This window comes from Calypte anna, chromosome 3, assembly GCF_003957555.1.
Source record: "Calypte anna isolate BGI_N300 chromosome 3, bCalAnn1_v1.p, whole genome shotgun sequence".
NCBI lineage: Eukaryota > Metazoa > Chordata > Aves > Apodiformes > Trochilidae > Calypte > Calypte anna.
The window spans coordinates 62,040,393-62,062,506 of NC_044246.1; the positions used below are offsets into that span (position 1 = coordinate 62,040,393).

The window sequence follows — 22,114 nt, forward strand, 5'->3', positions numbered from 1 at the left end:
GGGTAGCATTTTGCCCATAGATTTTATCATCTTGGATATGCAAGCCTCAAACCACTGGTTATATGCTTGCTTAATGTTGACTTAAAATGTCATTTTAATTCTCTAATTTAGGGCTCTCTGGTAGGTTTCCAGTAGGCACCAGCTTTATCTCATAAGCAACATTAAGCTGATGGAATTAGTTACTGCCTGTTACTTCAAGCCCCTTACTGTAAGGAAACCAAACTAAATGGACAAGTAGTTTGATAACCCTCCTGACATTCTAACAGTTTTTCTAAAAACTTGGACAGAGACCTGCATTTTAAACAATTACTGATGATCCAAACTCAATAGTTTTTTTCAGAATACGTGATAAGACACCTGTGCCTAAGTTAGGTGAATAAGTAAATGCCCTCAATAACCTTTCTCATATTTCTGACAGATGTATAATTATTTCTCTAAGGTAACTTTTGTGAACGAAATAACATTTGTGAGTTTCCAAAACAATAGTTTTAAGCATAACTCTGAGAATCACCTATACTGCAACTTTCTCTGTGAAGCAGTGAGGACTGCATCTTTCTCCAGGGAAGTGTGAGACAGGTCTCTTATTCTTTTCCCTCTATTCTCTCATCTCTCACTAGTACTCCTGTGAAAATACCACCATCCTGATCCAGGCTCAAAGCCTGTACTTTTTGATGTATTTTTGAGCCTTCAGCTTTCAAAGTGCATCTTCAGGTCACATCCAATCCTTGTGATTCATAGTTTGAAATCTCTCAAAGACCTCTACTTACATCTCCATCCACACAACTAAATCTCTTGCTTAAGCCTTGATTACTTTGCTGCTTGAGTAGTTTTTACTTTGGTGGGTCAGAACTACCCAGGTGTGCTCACCTTGCACTCATGGCAATTCCAGATGAAGCAGCTATCCCTCTCCTGCATCCTCCCCTCTCTACCATTCCTGTGTTTCTCAGTACCCCATATAGCAAACAGGAGGTTTTTTCCCATCAAGATATAAAGCCATTGGTATTTTAGCTTTGATTAATCTTTTGACTCTACTGATTGACCTTTTGGCTCTACTGCTTATAAAATGTTCATTAGTGTTTGTTACATAAAGCCCAGCTATTAGTAGACTGGGACTTAATTAATTTTAAGCACTGAGAATCTCAAACAACTTCTTCTATTCTACCTCCAAAGTCCCCCCCCTTGTTGCCTCAGTTAGACAACATCATATCTGTATCTGGCATTAATGCTGGCTTGAGTGTGAGTATGTGTTGTGTGGGTGCCGATGCACAAACCCACACCATTTACTTGATCTCTTACCCCTAGACACCTCAACAACATACAGAATGCAAGCAAACTGTTTAGTATTGAGTCCACACAGGTTATATATGGAAGTATGCATGCAGCCATGTATTCACACGAAGGGAAAAGTGTTTAGTATTTCTCAGGAGATAGGATTCAGGCTGTAGAGAAGAGAGATGATTATGGTGATGAAATTTTAATAATAAGTTTTATGACTAAAGCGCTGCCAGATCTCTCAGTGTCTGCTCAGCTCTTGCATGGGTGTCAGGAAGAGAGCATATTCCTAACTCAGAAGGTCATTCTGAGGCTAAGTTGTTAGTAAGTTGTTCAGATACTTCTGAGATGGAGGTTACAGAAACGAGAATCAGAGAGCAGTTTTAAACATCGACATGATTCTTCCCTCAAAAGATAATACACGTTTCTGTACACAAAACCCATGTAGAAACAGTCTGAGAAACACAGTTAAAACCATGAAGTCTAGGATACTGATTATCCCTTTTGCTGACTACACTGGCTTTCTGAAAGGCCCATGGAGCAGATTTTTAGGGGAGTGGTAGTTTTTTGTCTGGTGTGGCTTCACCTTGTTTTTCATTCTGCTTGTTTCGGTCATCTGTTGGGAAGCCTCATAGTTTCAGAGAAAAGGATGTTTCTATGTAATGTCAACAGCCTGAAACTGCTCCATGTGCAGATGCTGTGAGGATGTAGAGGTTAAGTGGCATCTGCTGAGAGAGGAAGGGTCAGAGAGAAGGCAAGAGCTTGGACCTCTCCCTGCCCATGAGCAGGGGAAAAGATAAGCACTAAGCCACAGCCTTAGAAAGTTAAGAACTAGAGAACTGAAAACAGTTTCCTATTTTATGGGTAAACACCTTATGGGAGTTTTACCCCTGACCAAAACCTATTTATTTTTTTTTGTATTTGTGCCAAGCTGAAAAAGCCCACATTCCTGATCCTTTGTATGCCAGGCTGTGATACAGAGAGGTGCAGGTTGAATGGCCATACACTTTCATTTATATTCTGTTTTCCTCTCTGCTGTAACCTGAGGCCTCAGCCCACTCAGCTGTGTTATGGAGTGGTTTCATCTCTGTGTAGAACAGCAATTTTCTAATTTTTTTTTCTTTTCCAGAGCCTATAAACAGAAATAAAACTACTGCTGACATTAGGCTTGACTTTGTGGATGGTCTTATTTGGAGAATCAAATTCCTAGTAGAATGCAGATCTCAGGCCAGTTATTCTAAGGTGAATTAATATACAAAAATGGACTGAAACTGCATGAAGGAGAGAAGGATTAGAGTGCTGTCTGCAGCTTGGAAAAAAGAGTATCTGTATACACATCTCTACAGCTGTATGCTTGGTGTTTCTAGTATTTCTCCATACATATGTGTAGATGTGTAAGCACATATGATGGATATATCAGGCTATGGTATTGAAACACACACACATTTGAAAATTATCACAATGATAATTTCTTGTCACTAGCACTTACACTTTTAATCAACTTCTTTTTTTATTCATTTAGCAGCAGCAACAGAAGAACCTGAGGTGATTCCAGATCCAGCTAAACAAACAGATAGAGTGGTGAAAATAGCAGGAATAAGTGCTGGAATTCTGGTATTCATCCTGCTTCTCCTTGTTGTCATATTGATCGTCAAAAAAAGGTAAGAAAATCATCTGTGCTGATCCCTCTTTTTTTCCTCCATGTGAAACAATAACTAAATGGGTATTTTTTACAGGTCTTTTGGGGGAAAAAAAAAAAGTTCCAGGATTAGTAGCTCACATCAGGATTTGGTTGAGTTCTCTGTTTCCTGTTGGTTTTCCTTTGATTCTTATGATCGATTTAAAGAGAGAGTTTCTTTATATTTGGGATCCTGTAGCAATACATTTTCTTATTTATTCCCAAATAGTTTTAAGTTGCAGTTTGAGGAATGTACAGAATATTAAAATGGGTGGAACTGAAATTCATGAAGCCTTTTTTTTTTTTTTTTTAATAAGCAAAGAAAAAAAAAAAGCTTAGTGCACTTCTCTTCTTTTAATCACCTAATAAGTTTGATTTTCTATATGCAGCTCTAATGAGTTATTTGAATCTATATGTTGTCCAACTTGCAAAATAATGTAATTTTATACTTCTATTTATGCTTTTGTAAACCTGGAGTTTTTTCTTAAAAGTCATACCAAATGACTGTAAAATTATCTAGCAAGTCTTTAGTGCATGAAATTGTTTAGAAGTGTGTTAATTTGAACGAATTTTCAGATTTTTGTGTGTTTTCTTTGACTGTAAGCAATATCGCCATCTTCTGGCATTGCACAATGCTAACTGCATCGAAATGCTCCTACTGATAGTAAAATTCTGCTCTCCCTTGCTCAGTGTTTAATAAGAGTCTTGATTTCCCAGTAGTTGCAACTCTCTAACCTGGCAGAAAAGTTCATAATACAGCTCTATAAACTGGTAGTTACAGCATAAAAACCAATTCCTCCCTTTCTGTTCACCCTCTCCCTGGCAGGTCCCTTTCACGCTGGTTTCTCTTGGGTAGAGCAAGACCTTTGTGGTGTGCACATTGCATTCCCTTGCCTTTTGCTGAAGTCTTAATAAAAAGTGTGTTTGTAAATGTTGCAAATGTTCTTCTGAAATGCAGCTTGCTGTTACTTTTAAAGATTAAGAAAAAAAAGTGAAAATTGTACCTAAGATCATTCTATATGTTATAATTACTGGTTTGCATTAGATTTTTTTAATTTATTGCCTCTTTACAATTGTCCCTGGAGATATATAACTTGGAGAAGAAACGTCTGCATTAGAAACATTAGGTATGCTTGTAGTGTTCTGTGTTAGTTAGCTACATATGTGATTTTTCCCAAAAGTGCTTTTACTTTTCTCTGTTGTTTACCTCTGTGGTTGAGAATTAACACATATGCAAAAGGTCCAACTCATCATATGTAAAAAAAACCAAACCAAACCAAAACCATACAGCCAGACGTTTTTTGTTTATTTACACAACTTTTGCAAAAAAAGGCAAAAGTTGTTTCTCAGTTTTCAGGAAGAAATCTATTTTATAGCTCTGTTGCAAGGTATGTGCTGGGGAGTATGATCGGTGCACGTTGCAGTGGTCCCCTTATGTACAATAGGGGACTCTGTGTGTGTGCGTGTGTGTATGTGAGAGAGAAACTGTGTTCCAGTATATAATGTCAGTCTCTTACAGATGGGATTGACTAGTTCTGCAGGTAACAAAAGAAAAAAAAAGCTTATAATTCATTTTTCATATCCTTTTTACCTCTTGCATTCTGATTCCTTTTAGACTCGTACTTTCCCTGTTGAATTGTTTCAACAAGTTCAAAGTAAATCAGTCATGTCAGTGAAACGTTATTTTAAAATTTCCCCTTTTTCCCCCTTCCCTTTTCTGAGCCTGTCAAGTCAGTACCCCTGGGAATGATACATGATCATCATTCTAAAGCACATAACATTTCTCAACTCCTGTACTAATTAGTATGCAAAATAGGTGAGAAATTAACCTGTTTAATGAATCTTTAATGTTTGGCAGTTCTTCAGCATCATATTATTTGATTGACCATGGCATATGTTAGAGGTGTGCCATGCCCTCCCCCCTAGGGAAAACAGGAATTTTTTTTTTTAGTACCAGCTTTAGTCAAGGCCTCTAGCAAAAAACATAGAAAACCTTTGTATACCTGAGTTTATTCAGTCAGTCGAGTGAATCAGGACAACCCACATAATGAAGCCAGAAACAGCTGTACAAACCCTGACACAGTCACACGTACATAAAGACACTTCACTTAGTTGTGGTGGGACTGAAAATTGATCCATCTGAATCATCTTCTGTAGTGTACATATTCAGTGATCCATTATGTAGTATCCCTTTTGACACTTGAATTGACAACAGCTCATTGCACGGAAAAGTCGACAAAACAATGGTTTCTGCATTTGCATTGGTTTATTAATTCATATGCACAGCCATCGTTATCTCAATCTGATTAAATGCAGCATTACGTTTTATTGAAAAATGGAGTACTAAGCAGTTTTGTTCATGAGCTTGAGATGTTTTAGGCTTTGCCTGATCATTTTGTACAAATTGGTTTGAGGTTTTCCAGAATGAAGCTCTTAACAACTCCTATAGAGTTTTACTGGAGTAATAAAACCAACTAAGAAAAGGGATACTGCATCTTTAACAGGCAATGCCATTTTTATTTTCTAAGTCATTGTTGGACTGTTTCCAAATGTCCTTCATTTCCTTCCATTTGTTTACCTTCCATATTTTTAATGCTTAGCATGACTACATCAGCATTTCCAATTGTAAGATTTTAAAATGGAAAACATATGTTTGCATTCAGGAAATGTGTGGTATATATGTCAGTACACACATATTTGTTGTGAACGTGCATTCTTTAAAATGTGTGTACTCATATAGCTACATATAGTGTGCATACAAACATATACGTATACACCTGTGTACCAATAATGATGTTAAATGAATTACTTGAAATTTTTTTTTCTGATTAAATGTATTAATGCAATCTAGAGTTTTTGTAGCTGAAAAGTAAAAAGCATATTTACCACTCAAGATTTGTACACAGCTGTTCATTTGTCATGACATCTAGGTGGTAATCATTATATTACGCTTAACTGCATGTTGAAAATGCAGCCCATTTAATTTTCAAATTTTTTGGCAAGAAATGAAATCTCAGCATGTAACTTTCTCAAGTGATATTTCTAAAAAACCATCATTTTTAGATGCTAGTGTGTTTTGGTTTTTAGTTGCATGGCAAAGTAAGTCTAGCTTGTGCATGAGCAAGTTGAAATGCTAACCAAAGAAACATTAATTTTTCAATTTTTTTTAAACGCACATATCTCTGCTTTACTGAATGTGACAGAGTCACGCTTTTCATTCACCATTGCTTCTCTTTTTCCACTGTCTGTGATTTGCTTGCCAGGAGGAGCTACTATTCTTACTCCTACTATCTGTAAGTAGAATACGGGTGACTTACTATTTTACATGTTTTAAAGATGCAGTATCCCTTTTTAAAAAATAAAAACAACCTATAATTTTCCTAAAGTTTTATTGATAATTACCTTTTTTTATTCTCAGGCTTGAAAAATTGCTTGTATCATTGTTACCTTACTCTTACCTTGTGGTTTTTTTTTAAAGGGATATTGTATTTCTAACTGTATATTGAGACTTCTGCTTTTTGCTACAGTTTTTCCCATAGCTATCATTTTAGTTTATTGTAATCATAATTTAATTCACATTATGATTCACAGTGACACATCACACTAAGGAAAAAACTTCTTCTCCTATTTCCTAGCCAGAGAACTGTGGTTGTAAATCATAAAGTGTTCTTTCTTAGCATATCAGTTATCAGGAGTCATCCTAAGCATCGCTTTTCCTATGCAGATTGTAGACAGATGCCCAACCTTAATAAATATATCTCTGCCCTAGCAATGGCATAGCATCCCTACTACCTCCATGGTACCTACCAATCTTTTTTGTTGGTTTGTTTTTATACAGAAATACGTCTTCTGAGGTGGCCTGTGTTTGCTGCCTGTGAGGTGCTTTGCATACACATTTTCAAGTGTGGCTCTTATTTTATTACATCGGTTTGCATACAGTTTTGCTTCATTGAAGCAAAATTGTCTTCTTTTTATAGATGTTGACCAAATGAGTTTTAGTGAAGGCTGCAGCAGTTTTGTCTATGATTGAGCAAAGCAGTTGTACACATTCATAATTTTAAATGAATTTATAAAACACTTCAGAAGGGATCTCAGAGTGCACCGCAGTGCTTTGATGAGCTGGTGGTTTATGATAATGATGCTTTTCTACATTTTTAAACAGATTAGTTGACTTCTTTAAACAAAAATTGGAAAAAAAAAGTTAATCTGGCTTAGCTAACTGCCATTCTCCAATTTATTGTGACAAATTATAATTTCCTTGTTAAATAACAATTCTTCAGCTCGAGATAATTAACCATACAGTTTCATCCTATGATGAAGCCCTTTTCCCTTCCATCTCCCACTGAAACAACCACCTGCACAGGTTCGCCCAACTGGATCCTTGGGCAGATCATGAGAATCATTTGCACTTTCTCTCAGCCTCAAGTATTTTTACGTAACTATTTGCTTGCCTATTATGAAGCATAGATTGCTTGTGCCTTCAGCTGAGTGAGAGAAGGAAAAGAGAAAAAGGAGTTGTCAAACTCCCAGGGAGCCAGGAGATGTTGAACAATGAAGCTGTCCTCCCATCTCCCAGCAGCTCTGGGTTGTGTGCTACAACACAATGGGCCTTTTTAGGAGATGAAGCAGAAAATAAGAATTAGAAACTAGCTACTGTAATAAGCTAATAATTTGAAAGCCTTAATAGCTGTTGATTTATTTAGCGTAGCCAGCAAGTTTTGTTACAAAGTGATGCTTCGAGGAGGGCTTAATATAGCTGAGAGATGAGATGTAATAGCCTTTTTCATAGTTCTGTGGCATTAGAAAAATGTGATCTCCATGTAGAAGAATATCCAACAGGCTTTGAAACTTAACAGTCTAAACTAGAAATGCCAGTTTTGTGAGAGCTGAGAATATTGGATACAAGTTGTAAAGCTCAAGCAGTTTTACTTCTGGAAGTTCTAATTTATTCAACCGAGAGTATCATTTCAACTTTTCTTAAGCAAATAGAAATGTGGGGTAAATGTATAAAGCATTTTAGGGGCAACATCCAGCTGTCACTGGGTTTTTTTTCAGCTTTCACTGAGCAATGATACACACAGAACCTTCATGTACGTCACAAGGGTTTCATGAACAGATGATAGGTTGAGAGACCATTCTGGGGATTTTTGTAGTGAGAGGTTGATTGAGTTGTAGTTTTTCAATTAGGGTACCTGTAAATGCAGAAAAGAAAGGGGGACAAAGTAAGAAGATGCCTCTGACAGGTTAAAAAAAAAATCTTTGTTATTCTCAGGAATGCTTTGTCCATCTTACTGTTAACCAAAAGTCTTAATTTAAGAGACAGTCCTCTGACATCTATTTAAATGTGGAAGTACATGGAGTGTTTCCTGCTCTAGAGAGTGATGTAGGTACTTTCTGTTGGTTGTTCCCAGGACTTAACAATTAAATGGATGGATAATTTACACTAATGTTCTTTTTGTCTAGTGAGTGCAGCACAGAGTATTAAAAGTTATCAGCAAATAGATGAAGAGCAAGCAGTGCTTTTAGTCAGAGAAATTTAGGATAAACACTGTCTATGCAGTTAACAGGGTACTTGATGATATTTTGTGCATAAAAACATTGTGAAGCTACAGTGTATTTCAAACATGTATTTTCAAGAACCCAGGATTTTCAGTGATGATTGTGTCTCTCCCATGTGGTGTCAGATTTATCCAAATCAGCAGGTTGGCTATCTGTTGTACTGCAGTCACAGCTTCAGATGAACAGGGAGATTTTGGAGCACTCTAATATATATCACAAGTTCCTGCAGAACCAAGGTGCACTTCATACTGCTCTGCATATTTCCTGCTACTTGAGATATTTGCTTTCAGAATAGTACGCCTTAAGGGATACATGAAAAAGTAAAAAATGGAAATTATTATTTCATCTGACTTCAAGAGACAGTGAAAATCCCTTCCAGTTCTTCACCATAAGGAGAGAACTGAGAGATATTTCTGAAGTCTGTACTTTTAAGGGCATTGAATGCTAATTTCGGGGGTTTAGTTGTACACATTAGGTTGCTGTTTTACTGTGTTACATTCAGAGTGCAAAACCTTTAATGTCAAAGTTTAAGATTTTCCCAAACTGCATGAAAGAGTAGAGTGGTGATTTTTTTCAAGAAACAAAGTTCAGTATCAGGAACAAAGTGTGGTATCATGTTGTATCTTGTACACTGAGTGGAAAGAACAACTTTTAACATAAAAGGTAATATGACTCTATATTGAATAATTATGTTTCTTTTGTTATTTCATAGGTTTTTTTTAAATTTAGAAGGTTAAATAATTTATTCCTAACAAGGCGAGCAAGGGAAATGAATTGTCTATTTATAAAATCAAAGCACAGATTTAAATGGAGATGGTTGATAAAACTGCATGCACAGATGCTTCGTATTTATAATTTCAGTTAAAATGTAATTATATTCTCTAATTTGTTTATATTAGTGTAATTACTCTGCAGGGGAAAAAAAAAAGTATTACCAGGGTACAGAAGTTAGCACTTCTATTGCAGCATTTGTGTATGTATAGAAAGCATGATTTCGACTCTTTCATAGCAGGGTGCACAGTTTTATCTCTTTCATGGTGGAAAATTTGTATGCAGTACAGTCAGCTAAACTTTTCAGTCACTCAGATATGTCGTGATGACTGTAGGCATCAATGTACATCAAATATTAAGGTGGCTTGGGTTTTTTTTTTTGGCTGGGCAGCAAACTTGCAAAGAAGCGCAAGGATGCCATGGGGACCACTCGCCAGGAGATGACTCACATGGTGAATGCCATGGACAGGAGTTACGCTGACCAGAGCACCCTGCATGCAGAGGATCCCCTTTCCATCACATTTATGGACTCTCATAACTTCAGCCCCAGATGTAAGTACAACAGTGATAGGTAACCAGGAGTGTAGGTGAACTCATGGAAAACAATTCTTTTTTTTCAGGAAAATTGTTGTAGGCTCCAGGTTTTCAAGAATATTGGTAAACCCAAAGGTTGGGTAGGAATGTTCATATGTTATCCTAATAAATATGTGGCCAGTTATTTAAGTATCTACATGTATTTTCAGTATGCATTCTAGGGAAAAATATTGCACTTCTAGAATGGCTCAATTAAAATCTGAAACAGAGTTTTCTCTCATGAGAATATTTAATACCGCCATGTTAAATATTACTGCACAACACCATGTCTGTAATGAATAATATGAGGTACAAATTAATTTTTCTTTTGGCAGTAAGGACATTATAGCAGAAGGAAACTGACAATTTTCATTGCTGTTTGTGAATTTCAGGAACAAGCTTGTTAATATATCTGCAAATTTGCTCTATATTTGTACTCTTTTTTTTGTAGACTTGCCAGCTGTGTGCTTTTAGCAAAGTTTGGCAGCTTGGGTTTCTGACTGTTAAATGTCTGGGTTATAGCTACCACTGCTCAACACACCTGCCTCCCAGCATCTGTGCTGTGCCTTGCACTAAAGCCAGATACTCCACAGGCAGACTCTAAATATCTTAAAACAAGTGTGTAAGTTACCAAAGGGACACAATTCTCCCATGGAGCTGACAGGAACCTGACCTTCTCACAGCCACATGGATTTGTGGCTTGGCTTTACACAGGTCTGAGCAGCCTGAGATCTTTCTGAATTGACACCCTTTGGGAATGGCATTTCATTTCCCTTCCCCTGCCTCCCATACTGCTTCCCATGCTTGAGGAAAATACATCCCTTAAGGCTTTTGAGTTCTTCCCTGATTATTGTAGGGGAAATGGATTTCGAAGGAGGGCTTATTCCTCGGTTTGTTGAAGCTTGCCAAACTGCAGAAGTGTCTCATAACCTGTTATAAATGGGAGTTTAGTATTCAGCCTGTGAGTTTTTCTACACAGTGTTGGCTGAACTGCTTGAAAAATCTCCAAGTTTTTTTTGTCTTATTGGCACTGAAATTTGTGGAGGCATGTTTGCAAAGACAGTTCAGTTTAGGCTGAGTTATGGTGAATCCCAGGCTAATCCATCAGGAACCTACAAGCCTACTAAGTCAGGGCTGCCAGGCACTTGGGCAGTTTCCAAGAGCCCATGAGGCCCTGCCACCACGACTGGTTGGCAAAGAAGCTTGACACCACTGTTTTCCAGCGCCCTAGGTGTATGATTTTTTGGTTGTTGGAGGATACAGTTGTCCTGACCATCATCTGTACTGAGGCAAAGAGCTTTCCAGGCTTGTTTTAGGCAGATTGCTTGAGAACTGGAGCTCAGTTTTTGTCACAGACAGTTGATATTTTAATTTTTTGTTCCACGTTGGAACAAAGCCAAATCTGAATTCCACTATTCCTGTCTGAAACAGCGTGGTTTTCTCTGCATGGTTCTAGCTGTGATAACAAATGATAAAATTCTGTGAATTTTATTCAAATGTCTGCAGCTGTATATCTGTGATTTTCCTATACCCGTTAAGAGCAATATCTTTGTCATTGCACATAAAAAAAGCTATTAACTGTAAATACGTATATAATTTTTTAAAATTACCTGGAAGACTTTAAATAAATACTGTTTTATTTTGAGATGAGCTATTCAAGTATTAGATGGGAGAATGGGTTTGAGAAGAAAGGAGCTGGTTCTTTGAAAGTGAGCCTTTATTGTGAAGCAAAAGAACAATAGTGGAGGAGGAGCCATTTGAAAAACTAAATTGCATGTAATATAGTCTTTATTTCATTTCAGTTAGAATCTCTTTGCCTTTATCATTACATTTCTGAAATCCAAAATCACTGCCTTTCATTCCTCTTCTATTCAGGATGCTTTCTGGAACTGTGCATTTGTTCTGTTTTTCTATTGTAACAAAATTAATGGGGTTAAATTATTGTTTGGTTATACTTTGAAGTGTATTGTTTTCTTAAAAAATACACAAATTGAGGGTTATGTATTTCTTCACGAGCTTTGTTTTCCTACAGTGCCCAATGATCCACTTGTGCCGACAGCTGTGTTAGGTGAGGACCCTAGTCCTTCATTATCCATTCCTGCATGAGTTTCATCTCCTTGCATGGTTGAACGTTGAAACAGCTTGTTTTATGTAAAAGATAGCTATGCTGTTGCCAGGGAGAAAAAAAAAACAGTTTTATCAATTCAGAATGAAACTGACACTGCTTTTAGAATAAAAATTATTTTATGTTCTTACTAATAAATTATTCCTAGTCAGTGTTAACTGAAGGAAATAGGTAAATAGAAAATACTAAATTTTTTTCCCCCAGGGCCTTAAACTGAACTCCAATGAAATGACATGGGAAACCTAGAACTCTCTTGAGATATATAAAAATAAAATTCAGGTCCACATTATCATTGTTTGACACCAAAATCTCAATCTAAGTAAATAAGAATGTAAAGAAAAATAAAGATGGGAAAAGCCTCCGAAATATCCCAAACCAAACAATAAATTTGTAGATACATGTATACCCATATTAGTTACATATTTCAGCTGACCCTAACTAGTAAATTTTTCAACTTTATACCTAGTGTAAAAAGAACAGTAGATGTTGGAAGTGGTCAGGCTGCTTACCTCTATGTCACATCTGACACTGAATGCCTGTATTAGAGGGTCTTTTTTTAAAATAAAAAGCTAAAAGTTTAATTTATACCTGAGTTCTTGATCTGATAAACACAACGTGCCATATCTAGTTTCAGTTAGTTGCTAAGGTTATTTTAGGATAAAAGACAAATACTAGGAAGTGGGCATATAAAATATAAAATAGATTCCTAGAAGTAAATCTTTAAGGGTCCCGGAGGCAGTTTAGTCCCTCCTCTGTTTTGAGATGGGACATTATGTGCGTAACATAGACTCTTCCTGGCAGTCTATTTGGTTTAAAAAAATTGTAGTGAAGAGAACTCTGTGCCTGCAGTGTCATATTCCAGTGCCTTACTCCTCTAAATAAAAATTAAATTCAGATCCACATTATTATTATTTGGGACCCAAAGCTCAATTTTCTAAATATTAGTTACTACTGACTCTTATTACTGCTCATGCCATGTTTTTTCCTAACTGGATTCATATAGCCTACATCCTCCTTGCTGCAAATTTAACCATTGCCTTTTGAGACACTCAGAAAATACAGAGAGCTGATCCAATCCTATTCTTTCAGAACAGTCTTTCACCCATTGAAAGGTTCACAAGTTGTCCATTGTCTTCTGGTTGAGTTAAACCCAGTTCATTAACTCGTAATTATGCTTTCCAAACTTCCTATCATTCTTACCCTCTGAACACTTTACAACACATAAGTTGAACAATTTAATTGTGGTGCGCCAAATCAGGTAAAGTTCTTAGAAGAAGTCTCAGTGCTGAGCAGAATGGAATAGGTACCCTCATGCCCTACTTGTATCTTCGTGCTACCTGTATTGTATTTTGTCTTTTTTATTACACTTGTGTTGCTGAATTGTTCAGTTACTTGCTAAAATCCTAGTTATCATTACCCAGTCCATTGTTCCCTTTTGTAGTTATATACTTGACTTTCTTTTCCCACTCACAGTATGTTGCATTCAATGTTTAGTTGACTTTGTTGTTTTTTGCATTGTCTCCCAAATAATCAAGATAAGTTTGAAATCAGATCCTTTACTTTTTAAGTGCTTGTAGCGTCTTACTGCTCAGTGCCCTCTGCCCATACTGTCAGGGTATTTTCTATCCTGTTATGCAAGTTGTGGGTAAAAATATTGATAAAAAGTATACCCAGGAGGAGCCTCTGCAGATCTTCATATAAAGTGTTTTCTCAGACCAAGAGCAAATCACTGTTTGTGTGCAGTCTTTGCTCTTTGTTAAACTGGGGTATACTCACTGTGTGGGAGAATTATCAGGTTATATTCTACTCATTTACTTTTGCTAATGTTGCAATTACCATTGTCCTGATGACAGTAGTGTCTTAGGAAGTTTATAATCATCTGAGCAGTTGGATGCTGGAACATTCCACTTAGGGCCCAAGGATGCTTAATCATGTGGTTTAAGAAGTTCATGAGGGGTCATGGAATAGCATTCTTGCCTGAAAGAGAAAAGAGGTAGACTTGGTAATCTTGAATGCTTCCCAAATTAACAATGGACTAAAAGTCATAGAAAACACATCTTTTCCTGAAATTCTTCTACACTCTTCTTGTATCTTTTAGCTTTATTGCATGCACTTACAAGCTGCACAGGTACTGTTTGGTAATATTCTCAGTATGTCCCTAATAGTTCTTTTAGGAAATAAATGTATTCCAAAGATCAGTGTATTGCCACTACATTGTGGCAGATGCAGACATGGGTGGCTGTAAACAACAAGGACAAGAGATTAATTGAAAAAGTTAATTGAAGTTAATTAACTTCCATTAATGGAAGTTCCTATCTGTATTTCCATCTACTGGTGATGGTGTTTGGGGCATGATAGTCTCCTGGTATAAGCAAAGCAATATTGGCTGGAACAGGTAATATTTTTTCATTGCTTGGATTGAATCTGTGGAGAGAAATAGACAAACTTTTGGGCACACCATGTAGAAGGGGTTGAATACCTGTAAACTTGTTCCTTTGGAACTAGATCATATGGCCTGCTCCATCTCCATGTAGCCCTTGCTTAGCCCAGCATCATGAAACAGTTTTCTTCTAGTCTGTCTAGAGATGAGCAAAATTTTGTGTTCTAAATTACAAAACATGTTCTTTTATGTGAAGCTCTTATTGCTTTGTATCTGTACTAGATTTCTTTATCTTCATGTACCAGTTATTAACGCTACACTCCATTCTGTGTACATTAGCACTAAGTTAGTATGATAATTTTGCCTTTTCAAGTCTCTGTCATTAGATTTATGGCATAATAATGTGGCCCTTATATTTTTAAAATGGCTTTCATTGTTACCTATTGTGAAGCTTTAACAACTTTTAATGTCATTTTCTTTAAATCATTTTCTAATATAGTCTTGAAATAAAATTTCTCATGTTCTGTTCACTCATTGTTTTTTGCTGCTTCAATGGGTTAAAGTGCCTATTACTGGTAAGTATACTGCAAGGAATGAAGACAACTTCAAATCCTGAGGTGGTTTGAAATGTGCATTATTTAATATGGGTAACATTACAGTAAAAAGTGACTGCTGCATGTCACTCACATTATTAGGCAGTTTAGTGAGGCATAAATGCCCTGAAATTAGCAACTTGTGTGACAGTTTCTTTCTAAGAGATTCCATATCTCTTAACAAGACATATCTCCCAAAGACATTAAAGGGGAAATTTTGGTAGCACTGGAGGAAATCCAGCCCTTCAGGTGTTCCTTATTTTCCTAGGGTGTTTCACTTCATAATCTGTGTCCTTTGCAAGGAGAATGGTAAACTAATTTCACAGAAATGTAGGAGGGTCTGGTTACCATTTTCCATTTTGGTAGCTTCTTCATCTCAGTAGCTACTTTCCAAAAAGGTTTTCATTGGAATTTTTCTTCCTCTACGAGTTGAACTTCTTATTGCTTAATTTATAAATAAATAGATAAATAAATAAATAAAAAGTTAGCAGTGTAATGTAGGACAATAGAGGAGACTTCTTTGTTTATACAGGAGACTTCTTTTTTTATACGGAGCAAAACCATCTTTACTAAAAGACCTGGGTTTAAATGATTACTCTGCAGTGCTGATTTGCCTCCCCTAATGGAGGTGGTGTTCTGAAGTGGTAGCATAATTGCTTCTCTTTTTTACTGGATTCTCAATTTACTGTTTTTTGGCTTCAGACCAGTGATGTACTGATACCACTACAGAGTTATTCTAATTTGTTATATAAGGTGTAGTGTTGCTGTTGGTATATATTAGCCATTAAAAAAGTTACTTGGGGTGATAGAAGCTTGAGTTCCCAAAGACATTAATGTCATAAAGTTTTGCAGCTACAAATAAAATGCCCTTCAGACATCTTTATTGCAGGATGAAGGATTGCAAACTTTTGTATGTATTTGCAGTAAAATTCCTTTGTGTACTTCACAGAATTTGTCTTCCAGAGAGCAAGGGCTTTGCATTCTCGGAAATTAGACATGTTTTTGAGGGAAAAAATTAAAAATAGATGTTGATATCTATAGCAGCAGGTGTTATTGCCCTGCAGGTACCTAATGCATTGATTTCTTGTGAAAACAGATGAAAACCACAGTGCAACAGCAGAGTCCAGCCGGCTCCTGGATGTCCCACGTTATCTTTGTGAAGGCACAGAATCTCCATACCAGACAGGGCAGCTGCACCCTGCCATCAGGGTGGCAGATCTGCTGCAGCACATTAACCTAATGAAGACCTCTGACAGCTATGGATTTAAAGAGGAGTATGAGGTGAGATCTTCAGTGGTGAGTTTTTGCTAGGAAAAATCCCTTTGAAAGTGGCAGCCTTTTGTTTGCAGTGCATTGCAAAAGGATGCAACTGACTGTCATGGTTTTAAGTGAAAAAAAGATAAAGGTAAGCAGGCATAAGATTCCTATAGATGAGGCACAAAAGTGAAATAGAGAGTGGAATGTAGTGATTTGAGCCATTCATTACAAGTGCCTGGAAAAAATTGTATTCTCTAAGTTGTGGGAAGACATGCCCTACTGAATCTTTTTGACTTATTGTAAAAAGTTGCCACTCTTTGTTGCTTCCTCTTAGTTGAGATGCTGTAATTAGTTATGTGAGTTTTCCAAGTCATCTTAATTAGAGATCTCCTGGATTACGCTAAAGTAAAGATTTAATCTGGCTGGTTTTGCAAGAAGAACTGACTGGAAGCACTCTCATGATTTATTATAGCATCTCAGTAGGGCAATACAGGAACTAAACTCTAGCTGAGAAGCAGTAAAGATGTACTGAGGGTAGTAACTGGAAGATCTAATTAGACCTGCCTGAGTTTGTCTCCTTAGAACATAAAATTTAAAATGGAAGCAAAAAGTTTCCCATGAAGATGAGTACAGATTCATTTTGCCACTCTTCTCTGAATCTGTTGTGATTCTCTGGGTTTAGAACATCAGGCAGGACACACAGAAAAGATGGGAATGGTACTGCCAAGGTTGCACACAATACAGCTAGGTTTAAAATGAGTTCTCTCTGAGTAAGTAATCTCTTCTGACTCAGTTTTCAACCTTCTCTCCTTTCTGCAGCTGTCTCTACTGTAACATAAGAACTGGAATAAATAAATATGTGGTTTTTAAAAGAATATTATTCTCTTTTCCTCTCTTTTACTTAAGTACACTTCATTATGCTCTTCCAAACCTCAGGGCTAAGCCCAGGTGTCAACCACTGCTGGGGGGAGGGTGGTTCCTCGTGGGACATCAGCTCTTTTCCTTCTTACTGCTTTTCTATTATCTTACATGACATCTTTTCCCTTGCTTGGGCTTATGAGTGTGAATTAAGGTTTTCTTTCTGTCTCTACTGTGCACTATCTGGACCTAATTTATCCAAGTCAGAATAAGAGAGCATCTGGAAGGAAAGAATAGCATAGACCTGCAACAGCTGTAAAATATCTACGAGCAATGAAGAAAAACACAAGGAGGAATAAAAGCTGCTTCTATGACTACTGAGAGATCAGACAGACTCTTAAGAAGAGTTCAGAAATGTAGAATAATTTTGCTAGTGGCTGGAGGGAGGGATATGAGGAAAACCAACATGAACAATAAACATTGGCAGGGGAGGCTTTCTGATGGCCCTGTAGAAGAAAAAACGTTTTACTGAGCAATATGGGGAAAGTGATGTCATGTTGTACTAAACAGGCTACATACTATGGTGTCTTGTAAGAAGGGTGACTGGTCTTCCTGTGTTTCTTCAGTTCCCTGTTGTTCCTCCAGAGCAAGGATGTCTGAGCAAGTTTAGCCTTCCAGCAGTTCCAGGATTGGAAATCCCTCTGGAGTCCCTCATTGACTTGCCCATTGACCCCTAACAGTCAGAGGGAGAGAACCTCCCTTCTTCTCTAGATATATTTCTGTACCATGGTACTGTCTGGGTGACCAGAGCGGACAAGCAAAGCTGAGCTTACTTTGTGGTAGGGAAGTTCTTTTAAACTGTTATTTTTGGAGATAAATTAATGGTCAGAATGTTTTCTTTCGGAACATTTTTATTTATAGAGTTTCTTTGAGGGGCAGTCAGCTTCTTGGGATGTCGCTAAGAAGGATCAAAACAGAACAAAGAACCGCTATGGAAACATTATAGCATGTGAGTATCAGTGTGCTTGGTTTGAGCCGTAGCCATAGTCATCTTTTACTTGTGCCATGTTCTTTCTTTACAAGTCTCCAGTGCCATAGCTGCTTAATAACCCCACACGGAGAAGGAAGGCAGTGCCTTTTCCAGCGTTTGGTTCTCGTCCGTCACAGTTCAACTTTCTTCCTTTTATAACTCAGGCTGAATTTTGCATTTGCATCCCTGTTGTTCAAGCTGTGGGTAAGCCTGTAGCAGCGACAAGCTGGCACTCACTTGGACGTTAATTCTGTGGTAGTTTTCTGCAGTTACAATTGATTTCAGGTAAATCTGACAGCTTCAAAACTCTTCTGCTCAATGTGATTTGTAGCTGATACACCTGAATAGCAGTTGTGTAAACCGGTGATTAAAAGATGTGACTGAAAGGAGAGGGTTTTGTCTGTTACCTTTAGGCATAGAGTTTCAATAGTTTAGATTCAGCCCCTGGCATAACACCCTTTGTTACAGTTTCACAAATGCGATCACGGAAAGGAAGCTATCGGAGAAGTCCCTGAACGGGTAGAGTTACCTCTTCATCACATTCAGAGTGCATTGCTAACTATTGCTCACTTACTTGTTTAATGTCTCAAAATAAACATAAGCAGGCAGGGGCTGGAAGAAAACAGTAATCAGGATTTCGGTTTTCTAGATTACCATCAGTGGAGGTGATGAAAGGGACTTTGAGAAAATAACCTGGTTTCTTCGTGTCTTTTTAACTATGTGTAACTGTGTGGTACCTTTCAGCTACACTTAATGAAGTTTAGTAAATGTTTCTGAAGTAATTGGAAACCTCAGACAAAGTGGTTCTTTGTAATTCTGTGTAAGCGGTTACTACTTAAGGGTTGTAAATTGTGAGGTGCTTGTGCCAGCTCATTTTCGTTCTCTAGACAACTTGACTTAATATCTTACTCTACAATCACACTTCAAAAAGGCACTGTAACCACTTGGTTTTTACAGATGACCACTCCAGGGTGATTTTGCAACCTGTTGAAGATGATCCATCTTCAGATTACATTAATGCCAACTACATAGATGTGAGTGGATTGCACAGCTTTCTCCCTCTCAATTTGCCAGCTTCTCTATGTGAAACTATTGCATGTTATGCCTACAAATTTATTGAAAGCTTTCTTTTATTAAGAACAAAATGTACACTTTCCTTGTTCTACGTCCTAGTACTCACTGACATTGTTGTGCTTTCTTTCACATCTGACTTTGGTTTGGGCTGTAGATTTGGCTGTACAGGGATGTAAGTACCACTATATGTGAATAACGACATCCTATTGTAAATATTTAATATGGCTATTTTTATTAATTGCTTTCCTAGTCTATTTTTATCACTAATAACTATGCATGCCTCATCTTATTTGTCTCATCTGTTCCTTTAAAAAATTTCCTTTTGTGTGAATATTTTGTACCTGTTTTGGAAAGATAATTTAGCTTTTTAAAATAGCTCTGATTATTGTTAGATCTTGCTAGATAACTCAGGTGAACCTATCTATTAAAGAGAATTTGCTGTTCCCTGTTTTTTTTTCCTTATGATGGATATTTTGGCCACCAGTTTTTCTTTTCCCCACCTTATTTATATGTGAGAATCTCAGTAATATACTGTAGTGTAGTCTGTGAAGTAGTCATAATATATGTGTGGCAGAAAGGGAGGGATTATGGCCTTAGGTTTGTGTGTGTGTGTGTTCGTTTTTGACAAGGATTTAGAGAAACAATATCTACCTGACATTTGTCTTAAGGTACTAATTTAGGTATTACAAAGTATATACACAAGCATATATATTTATATTATAATGTGTTATATATTTCTCCTTTAGATAAATGTTTTAATATAGAAATTTCCCTGGTTCTCCAGAAAACTCCTGAAGTTCAAAATCCATGCTTTGGTTTGGTTAAAATACAAATTAAATTATAAATTAAAAAAAACCAACACAAACCACAGAAAAAAAAAACTTGATAAAACAGGCAATTTGAACAAATTCTGCCAGGTGTTTTGACTAAACAAATATAACTTTTTTCCAGTTAACACCTTAGGAATAAATAAGTTATTGTGCCTGCAGTAATTCTAAAGCAATTCAAAGTACTGGAATAGCTAGTATAAGTGTTTTTAATATACGTGGCTTTGGTTACTTTTCTTTCTGATTGCACCTTACTAATTTTTCCTGTCCAGTTTTAATTGATAAATTACTTAAGAACCTCTTGATTTTCCAGGAAATAAAGATTTAACTCCAGGTATATCACTGTCTTTTTATTTTTATGGTTTTACACAACAATCTCCGTGAAGCCCATGATATTTTGCCTGGGGCTTTAAACAAGAAAACTCTCCCAGATTTGAATTAATTCCAGTTCCTTCAGGACATTGTTTGTCTTATTTAGGTGTAAATTGAATCTCATTATAACCAGACAGGAAAGCTACAAGTTAAAACTGGCACTTTGCAATTTTGAACTGACACTTTTACCTTCTTCTGGAAAGCATTACTGAGCATAAACCAGTGTAGCACAGGTTCCATTTTCATCATTTGAAGCTGAGGCTTCATATTAAGGACTTCAGGAGAATTTTTTTAGTCATTTGTTGCAATTTTAGTCTCTTGTAAAGCCAGAAATAAGATTCTCAGTTTTTTTATAAGCCCCAGAGGAAGGTGCTCTCACACTAGACAGAATAATCCAGCAGTCTGTGGAAAGGGCTGTAAACTCTTTGGGATGTAAACACTGAAATCCTTCTCTTTAGAAGCATCTTGTGAATACCAGGGATCCAAAGACTTGTGCTCTCCTATAATGCAATACTTGAATCAAATGTCCTAATAGAAGTGTAACCTAGAAAATAATTGGAGTTATTTCTTTAACATTTGCACACTGTGAAATACTGTATTGTTTTCAGGAATACTAAAGTTCCCTTCATCTCTTCAGCTAATGTCACTGGCACTGGTCAAAATATATCCTGAATTATTTCCTCAAGAGCGGAATCTCTTTTTCTCATAGTTTTTATGCAGCTGATTAATTAATGCTGTACAAAACTGCTAGGACTGACAAAGACCCAGTTAGTTGGAAAGTTTGTAGGATTATCATATATATCATCTACCTATCTATCTATCTATACAGATATATATAAATATATATGTAAGTGTATATACTTGTGCATATCATGTCCAATATAACTGATGCACACTTTGTGCAGTGGCAGAAAATACTTTGCAGAAGATTTGATGGCAGTAGGACATTGATTCTGTGCTCACACTACAGTGTCCAGCTCTAAAAGGGGTAATGTCTGGTACATACCTCTCTGGGCCTTACAATATTTATTTATAAGATGACGAAAGGTGTGTGTTGGTTTGGTTTTTTTTTTAATAGAACGATTTGGTAACACAGATGAACTATTGAAATAATCTGATAGCAAAGAGAATTTTTACTAAATTTTAAATAAATGCCCATATGCATTCAACTGGGGTAATAATATTAATGGAGGCACCAATTTTTAGGCCCAAGGATCCCATTTACAATATTCCTTCCCAGTACACTACAATGTCTGTTCAAGTCAGATGTTCTTTTTCAAGTCAGATGTTTTTTCTTTGTTTTTTCTTTTTTTTCTTTTTTTTGTCATTTGAACTTTTCAGTATTAACCATTTTTTAGGTTTTGAGCTTCATGCTGCTCATAAATATTGGTTTGTTCTGAAAATGTTGTCTAGAGATAAGAATTCTGTAGTACCTTATGCGTTTAATTTCCCCTCTTTGTTAGTATTATGGCACTCAAACCAAGTTATATTGCTGTTTTAGGGATATCAGAGGCCGAGTCACTACATTGCAACCCAAGGTAAGAATCACTCAGCATTAATCAAACCTAACAAGTGATCTCTGTAGTGTTCAGCATACTTAGATCAAACAGAAGTAGATGAAAATAAAACGTATAATTTTGTGAGTTGTCATGTTAAAGTAAATTAACATAGTATGTTCAGGTGGAATGTGAATACATGCAAAAGTTGGACTAAATTCTAATGTTCATTAGCTATTGAGCAACTTT

At 36.6% G+C, this 22,114-nt stretch overlaps 1 protein-coding gene across 1 annotated transcript in view; it reads left to right on the forward strand.

The window, feature by feature from the left end:
* The window catches only part of PTPRK (protein tyrosine phosphatase receptor type K), a 391,893-nt gene that overhangs the window by 352,379 nt on the left and 17,400 nt on the right, over window positions 1–22,114 (forward strand). The window contains 7 exon segments of the mRNA XM_030447604.1: window positions 2,795–2,933; window positions 9,672–9,832; window positions 11,886–11,921; window positions 16,048–16,232; window positions 17,988–18,075; window positions 19,054–19,130; window positions 21,871–21,907. Coding sequence (XP_030303464.1) covers window positions 2,795–2,933; window positions 9,672–9,832; window positions 11,886–11,921; window positions 16,048–16,232; window positions 17,988–18,075; window positions 19,054–19,130; window positions 21,871–21,907 — 723 coding nt within the window.